This window comes from Agrilus planipennis, unplaced genomic scaffold (genome assembly GCF_000699045.2).
Source record: "Agrilus planipennis isolate EAB-ADULT unplaced genomic scaffold, Apla_2.0 scaffold259, whole genome shotgun sequence".
Classification (NCBI taxonomy): Eukaryota; Metazoa; Arthropoda; class Insecta; order Coleoptera; family Buprestidae; genus Agrilus; species Agrilus planipennis.
This window is the reverse complement of record NW_020438998.1, coordinates 345,588-353,846: the sequence shown is the minus strand read 5'-3', so window position 1 is coordinate 353,846 and position 8,259 is coordinate 345,588. Positions and strand designations below refer to the sequence as shown.

At 35.0% G+C, this 8,259-nt stretch overlaps 1 protein-coding gene across 1 annotated transcript in view; it reads left to right on the top strand.

The window, feature by feature from the left end:
• The window catches only part of LOC108741638 (GRAM domain-containing protein 2B), a 21,136-nt gene extending 13,884 nt beyond the window's left edge, over positions 1–7,252 (top strand). The window contains exons 6-9 of the mRNA XM_025975796.1: positions 3,742–3,910; positions 4,873–5,045; positions 5,598–5,726; positions 5,837–7,252. Coding sequence (XP_025831581.1) covers positions 3,742–3,910; positions 4,873–5,045; positions 5,598–5,726; positions 5,837–5,983 — 618 coding nt within the window. The 3' untranslated portion in view covers positions 5,984–7,252. The remainder of the gene's footprint in view (positions 1–3,741; positions 3,911–4,872; positions 5,046–5,597; positions 5,727–5,836) is intronic.
• Positions 7,253–8,259: the final 1,007 nt, after the last annotated feature.

Here is an 8,259-nt window from a genome sequence, read left to right as displayed (position 1 = left end):
CTAGCAAGGAGATCGGGCTGAAACTATAGCTACAAGCTATCCAAGGATGGTACTATAGAATGTCACCTCAAGGTAGGCCTAGTGGCGTCATCTCTTGGTTAGGCCGGAAACTTATCAATCCACCCTCGTATGGGCGATCGCAATGATTAAAATATGGGTTCTATGCACCGTAGGTGCGGTATCATTCCGACTAGTTTTGAATGGGTTCAACTAGTTACTATTATTTCTGTGAATTATTCTATTTTAGGATGTTATTAAATATAGGAATGCATAAAGTATATGGGTTGCTTATTGAGTAGGTGTTGATATCTGTCAATTGTTTTTCTCGGTCTTCGTGAGACGTATTTGTTTGTGAAATAATGACGTAAAGCAACTGTCAATAAAATTCCATTTTTCTTTCGGGAATTTTGCTGTATAATTAGTAGTATTGTATCTTCAATGACTAAGTAACGTAAATATTTCTGTTTATCGCCTTTTTCTTAAAATCAATTGAAATGTAGCGTATGTGTAAAGCAGTTGCTAATTATTTTCGCGTTTAGCTTCGTATTGTGAACACGCACTACTTGAAATAAATTAAGTGACGTCCAGTGTTAGTCGGTACTATGATTAAAATTAGAAGGAAGAGATATCTTACCAGGCGTGAAAGGGTAAGAGACAAGTTTATTTTAATGACTTTTAATAAATTTTATTTTATGTTTACTCAAAAAAAGAACGGGAATTTCGTTATAACTTCTTTATTTCTTAATATTTTTACGCCAAATTTTGATCACCTTCACCGACGAACCCTTGACCACAAGGCACTTCTGCAAAGGAACCCCTCCATTGTTCAAAACATTTTTTAAATTCGCTTATAGAGGAGTTCTTTAGGCCTTTCAGTGATTTTTGTTTTATAGAGAAGTTCTTTAGGCCTTTCAATGATTTTTGTTTTACGTCCTCCACAGTGTCATAACACCACGATTCGTCACCAGTAATCGCCTTGCAAAAAAATTTAGGGTCCTTTTTGAGTTGATTTTGAAGCTCAAAACATGCCTGAAATTGACGCTCTCTTTCGGATAAAATTCTCTGAATTGAACTTCATTATATTCCAGACATCTCACAGAGTTGATCAATGGTTCGACGACGGTCTTCACGAACGGGAGCATTGATTTTGTCGACATCTTCGTCACTTTTTTGACGTTAAAATATTTCTTCATTTTTCAAAGGTGAAAACCACTCCTAGACTCTGGTTTTACCTAGGGCAGCATTCCTGTAAGCAGTGTTAGGCATTACAATAGTTTCAACATCCGATTTCCCCAACAGGAAACAAAATTTCACAGGCGTGCGTTGCTCCCAACAGTCGGCCGTAATGTTTTTTGCGAAATGGAAAATTTTTTTTCACTAAAGAAGGGTCCCCCGTCGTACATCTAAAACTTTCATTCGTGTGTTCTATTCGTCAGTCTGTCCATCACACCAGTTTTCCTTTGGAAGCATTTACAGTTCCATGCATTCAATTCTTTTCGAGATTCTTTATAAGACATTTCTTATAGATAAAAATTATAAATAGATACTAACTTAATTGCAAGGAAAGTTACTTTTGTTTAATTTAATATCGCGTGAAAATGTAGGTTTCTTACAGCTTTTGCCGTTATTACAGACGAATCATTTTGGAATTCAAATTTAAAAATAGAACTACTTACTGCAGATAAATATTGCGCGTTGGTCATGTATAAATAAGATTCTTGAAGCCTGTTTTGAAATATACCATTTTATTTTTATTCACGTTAGTCAGTTGAAAATGTTTCAAAATTGAGTTGTGCTCTGCTTCCAATGTGAACTCGTTGGTTAAGGGAATTATAAATAGTTTTGGTAAGAAGTTGATAAAGCTTAGCGTATAATAGAAGAACATCATAAAACGGGAAACCAATAAAATTGTAGATTATTATACGTAACATACGTATGTAGGTAGCCAGTTAAATAATTTGATTTTAATTTTGAGTTTCAATGCTGCGTTTATTTCACGTTTTAGGTACATGTAGAGACACCGATAATAATACACAGTATAGAGCCTTATTTTTGCAAAAAAGTTTTTTATCGTTTTATTTGTTTTATCGGTTATCTAACACGTAAACGATTAATTTTAAAGCAGTACTGGATGCAGTAAATCGTGTCGTTATCGCATTGAGTGAAAGTGGCCCAGGGTAGAGAACAGAATATACAATACGTATAGTATGTCGTTGAATAATTGGTTCACATGCAGTCTCTGAATAATGTTACTAGATGTTTTTTATAAACAGTAATTTCTTGTAAACCTTATTCACTATTTACGCTTAACGATAAAAACTTCATAAAAAGATTTATTTTTAAAAAAATACATGAGCTCATTCGTTATAATTAAATAGTTGTTTACATATTTGAAATGACCCATAAAAATATTCCCTTTTCTCTGTTTCTCTTTGTAAGCTACCGTGTACACATATACTGTTGATGCTGTATGTTGCGATTGTTCAAATACTCGCATTAAATGAGATTATTGTTCAGTTCAATTCAGCATTTACTTACTGGCAGTTCATATAAATGTTGTTGTTTAACAATACGTTAATAATAGAATGGGTTTGTATTGGTGTATGCTCTCGTAAATTGACACAAATTAGTTAGTACACGTGGACCCGGCAACAAAACTTGCAACCTCAAATTGGCAACTGCAATCAATCAGTTGCTGTTTTTTGCAATGGTAAGTCGATTATTTTAAATATGCCGCCATTAAATTTTTGTTTCGAACGTACGCATTTAAGTAATTGTTTAACATTACACAATATTAAACTTTTCGTAATTTATTTGTAAATGTGATTTCTTTTTTACTATGGTATTGGAATTATCACAGTTATCATCACCACAAGGATCGGCTGGACACTTCTTCTTATCCTAAGCCACTTTTCGCATTTCCCTAAAATTAGATTTCTAACTATTTGTGAACAGTCATTAATTCTAGAACTTCCTCTTCCCCCACTTTATGCTCCAGAAGGTGTCCTACTATGATATCTGCACCTGCTAGTCGTTTTGTCTAGTGTGGGGTAACATGGGGCTGCATGTCTTAATTCCGACATACATTTCGGTACCATCACTGAAACGCAACGTCCTGGTTGGTTCAATAGCATCCCCTAAGGTTATGGTAGGAGAAAACAACCCTCATGAAGAAGCAAAGCATATTTAGTTTAGTGTTGTCTTCTTCCACCGAGTTTTCTCTTCTCCTACTGTGAGTTTATGATGATGACAAGAATATCCATTACACCAGGGAAAGAATGCTATTAAAATCAATCAGAGCCCTGCATTTCACCTATGACGCTGATTGAGTATTAAAACATGCTAATCGGGTATAACCCTTTACATCACTTTTAAAAATACCAATTTAGATTTGAACGTAAAATGTTTGAAGTTATTAACAAATATCGGTTACTGCCATATATCGATGGTGGTTATGTAATTTGAATGCAAAGTGCACATGTACTTGCTTATCACATGTTTCGATAACGTAACACTGCAACGTTTACATACATATACATTATTGCAATGAACTTGAATCTTATCTGAGAATTGTTAATTTTACTCAGTACTAGAAATAATTGTTGTACATTTTATCTTTTTGTTTGATAGGTACTATTAAGATAAAAGTAACACACAGTTTGCTCAGTTTCTCATTTAATGCCAACTCCGTCGCAGCAATTTGCGCCGCGAGTCATAATTCTTTTTTTTATTACCTTCTAGGCTGCGGCTGTTCCTTCCGAGTGCAGTGATAGTAGCAAAAGTAGCGAAAGTGGGAACGAATCTGGCATTGCTGATTCCGGTACTACGACAACGTTCGAAACGATGGGGAATAGCACTCGGATAAAGAAGATTCCGCCTTTGACTCCTGCTAAGCTACTAAAAAGCGAGAGTAAGTCATATCTTTTTGTGTCTTTAATTAATAATTAGTCAGATAAGATTTCGTAAATCTAAAGTCGAAGAGAAACACCTTTAAAGGCTATATTACACGACGCGAGGAGCGGCAATCCACGCGAGGCGTATGTGCCTGTACTCAACCCATTATTACTCCACGCTCCGTGTAACGAGATCGGCGCAACTTAGAGCGTGAAGAGACGTCCTAGCGCATTATTTTCCGAGCATCGTCGGTTCCATAGCGCTTCAGGCTGCGCCGACAACTTTACACGGGGCGTGGATTGGCAACCCTCGCCTTGTGTAGCAGATGTTTCAAGGTCATGTTCAGCCAATATGAAAACCATGTTACACGACGCGTGGAGCGGTAATCCACGCGCGGCGTATTTGCTTATATTCAACCCATTATTGCTAATGCACACTGCGTGCAACGGGGTCGACGCAACTTGGAGCGTGAAGGAACGTCCTGGTGGGTTCATTCTCGAGCATTATCGGTTGCTTAGCGCTTCAGGCTGCTTCGACCCCTTTACACTGAGCGTAGATTGACAATCCACGCGCCGTGTAATAGAGGCTTCAAGCCCATGTGAAGGCTGTGTTACACGGTGCGTGGAGCGTGGATCGGTATTTCATGTGTCAGTCGTCGCCGTAAAAAGTCAAAGCAACCGCTTTTGGGAACGATGAATGTAGAAATTAAGATAAACAAACAGAAAACAAGTGACAAAAATATACATATTTCAGCACACACTGGCTGCCTCAAGTGGAATAAAATTTGCACTATTTTCTTGTCTTTTTTATGGAATCTTTTGATTTGCATTTCGATGACGTCAAACAATTAACGTGAAATTGTAGAGTCGATATTTAAAAAGCACTTTTGCAATGAAACCTACTCCGAACAATACGTTTTTCTTTTGTGTCGGTAACAATAGAGAAAACCTCATTTGTTTATAACATTTTTAATTGCAGGTGCCGATGGTAAAAGATCTGGATCATATACTTCATTTTTCATGTACAGGATACCTACTCACACGCTTTTGTTATGTATCAGCACTTTCTTGTTGTTAATTCTCTTTCTTTCGGCCAGTGTACTGTTGTATAGGATAGGAAAAGTTCAAAATAAATATAATTTAGCATTACAGGTAAGTCCTTGAGTTCCTTGCGGTCAGTCACTCTGTCCCATGTATCATTTTTATGAGTTTTTTCTTTGTCGATTGATTTTCTTATTAGTAAATTAATCATTATTCTAATTAGCTTTGTTTAAAATAGCTTTTTTTCATTACCATCATAAAGTTGTCAGTCCTAAAACTGGTTGGGCACGCACCTCCGCTCTTTCCTATCCTGAACTAAGCTTTGCATTTCCCTAAAACTAGAACAACCCACATCCTTAGCTACTTGTGAACAGTAATCTAACCTAGGTCTACCTCTACTCCTCCTAACTCCTGTTTCTGTCTCTAATATGTCCCCGACTACCTTTATGCCTGAGAAGGTGTCCTACCAACCCATCTCGCCTATTTCTTATTGACTTCCATAGAGTCCCCTGTTCTCCTATTCTTTGTAATACCTCTTCATTTCTAACCTTCTCTATCCACGGTATCCTCATCATTCGCCTGTAACACCACATTTTTCGAACGCTTCAAATAATCGTAGATTTCCACACTTTCAACTTCGTTTAGTATCTGTATACTTTTCAGGAAAACTTTATAGTTTCTGAAGGCAAAGACGTTTATAGTGAGTTACTGCAATGGCAGGCACAGTTACATTCAAAATCAGCTGGTGCTGTTCATAATTTTTTGGACTCCAATTTGGATCAGTTAGCAAAAGTAATAAGATTATTTTTTTTTTTTTTTGGTATATATAGTAAAGTAAAGTCGCCGAAACGTAGGTGGCGTCGTTCGTATATTACTGCAGCATGTATATTTTTTATTTTTAGGTAAGGCAATCATTGGAAGCTTTGTCTTCTTTGCTGGTGGTCGAGGCAAGTAATGCTAACAAAAGCTCAAAGTCCGACTCACCAAAAACTCCACCTTCATCTTCTTCTTCATCATCATCATCATCAGAAACTCAAAATAACAGTTAGCAAGCTCAGATTTGTTTCGTGATAGGAAGAGTTCTGAGCTTTTTAATTGATTGAATTAACTCAGATAAAGAGATAGTTGTTTACTGTAAGTGTTCAGAACGAGTAAAAGAAGGAGAGTAAAAAAAAAAAAACTCAACAGAAAAGCGATGGGGTTGATTTTGAAGAATGGTTTGCTTCAATAGCCAGTGCTACGTTGCCAAAAATGCAACTTGTTATGTGACTAGTCAAAATTTAATATCTAGTAATGGTTAATTACCTACTGTTGTTATATATGTAGCTAAAACATTTTCGTTTATGTTGTACATATTATGTATGTATGTACGTTTGAGTGTTCTTTTGGGTTGGGTTTGGTATACAAGTCCTTTAAAAAAATTGTGATTGATACAGTTAGAATGAGAGAAGCACGACTGATAACATCAACATTCTAAGAAGAAAATCAGTTCTGTCTTTTTTTTTTGGTGTTTCAGTTTCTTGATATTAAAAATTTTTGTTTTCTGGTGAGATTACATATCCACTTTGGTTGGACAAGGTGTATTTTACCGAATATATTTATTTATTTACTTAAATCGTTGGGAATAATGAAGTTCCTAATAAAAGTAATTTTTTATTAAAGAAATTCATAAGTACAAGAAAAAGTTTTGTAGGTTCAGATTCAATTAATTATTTTTTTTACAAAAATTCTCTTAAATGTGTCATTGTTAATGATGATTATTAATTACGTATCGTCGTTATTGCTGGTGTCACCTCTCGTAGCTTAGTGGTAGAGCTACGGTGCGCTAAGCACAGGGAAGCGAGTTCGATTCCCGCCGAAGGCGTGACAGTAGCAGCAATTTTTTCTCATTAATTTAAGATTATCTGCAGCGGTAAGAAAATTTAATTCAAAAATTAATTTATTATTCAGTCGTGTTTGTGTCGAGGGGTGGATGAATGCATAGCTAGTAAAAAGTATTTATAAACCCCAGTAGCACCATAAGCAATGTACTACATAAACATAATTATTTAATTAACTGAAATTATTGTATACATATTTGTGCAATCAGCACGAAAAATGAAGAACAAAAAAATTCACATTTAACGCTGTTGAATGCCATGTTGTTACAACTAGCCACTTTGTGATATAGCTGTAGTGTCGGTATAAAAAGTTAATTTTTATTCCTTGGTTCCTTTCTAGTGAAATTGAATTGAAGGTGATTAGGGAAAAGAATTTTTCTTCGTCTGTTGTTGAATAATTTTTGTTGGCTTTAAATTCAATTAAATCGTTTTTACTTATTTTTATCTGTTTTGATAGCTTATTAAAGTTAAATTCTGATAATCAAGAGAAATCTACTTAATCATATTAAAAAAAAATATGATCGACTATCAATTTAGTTGTTACAGTTAAACTATAAAAAAAAATATTTAAAAAATGTTTTCTGGTAAACACTAAAGTAATTGAAGTTATATTTTGAAGAAAATGTGAAATTTGTATCGGAAATATAAAAAAAACATAAATATAAAAGCTTATTACTGTCTTAAGTCATTAGAAAGCTTTTGTTAATTTTTAAAGTCAGTTTCATTTGACATGACACCTTGGACGGTATTAAAATGGTTACAATGAAAAAATACAATAAATGTGCAGATAATAATAATTATCTTTATATCCCGTTATAATGGGGCTCTAGCTTGAAAAATTTGGAGAAATTGTGAGAGTGAGAGCGACCTTGTAAAACAGGTATTTTATGGTAAGGCTGGAGTGGTGGAGGTCAATTTTTACCTCCACCTTTACGTTTGCGTCCCACCTAAAATTTTTTTGGTGTTTTGCAAGGTGTTAGTCCCTCTTCCCACAGTCTGTTTGCCACCTTGGCACGGGGGCCGTATTATCTGCACAACATTTACTTAAAAATTTGATAGCCCAACACGACGAGTAAATAATTTCAGTGTATATTTCTTTTGCAAATCTTTAATTTTGTTTTTAGTACATGAAGCTATTAAAACAGAGAATCAACTAAGTGTTTTTAATAATTTAAATCAAACCCATTTAGGCTTTTTAAATTTTATTATTATTCAGGGGCGGAGCCAGAAATAATTCTTGAGGGAGGTATGAATTAACTTTTCTTAAATATAGCTTCTAGAATGGGTTTCTTTAATGTTGAGTCGCATAGAACCCAAGTCGTACAGCTCTTGGGAGGAGAAATTCCCCCCCCCCTCCCCATTCCCCCTTCCTTGGACCGCCACTGTATTATTACCTAGATAATATTTATTTTATTAAAGACTGATTATTTTATTATAAATTAATT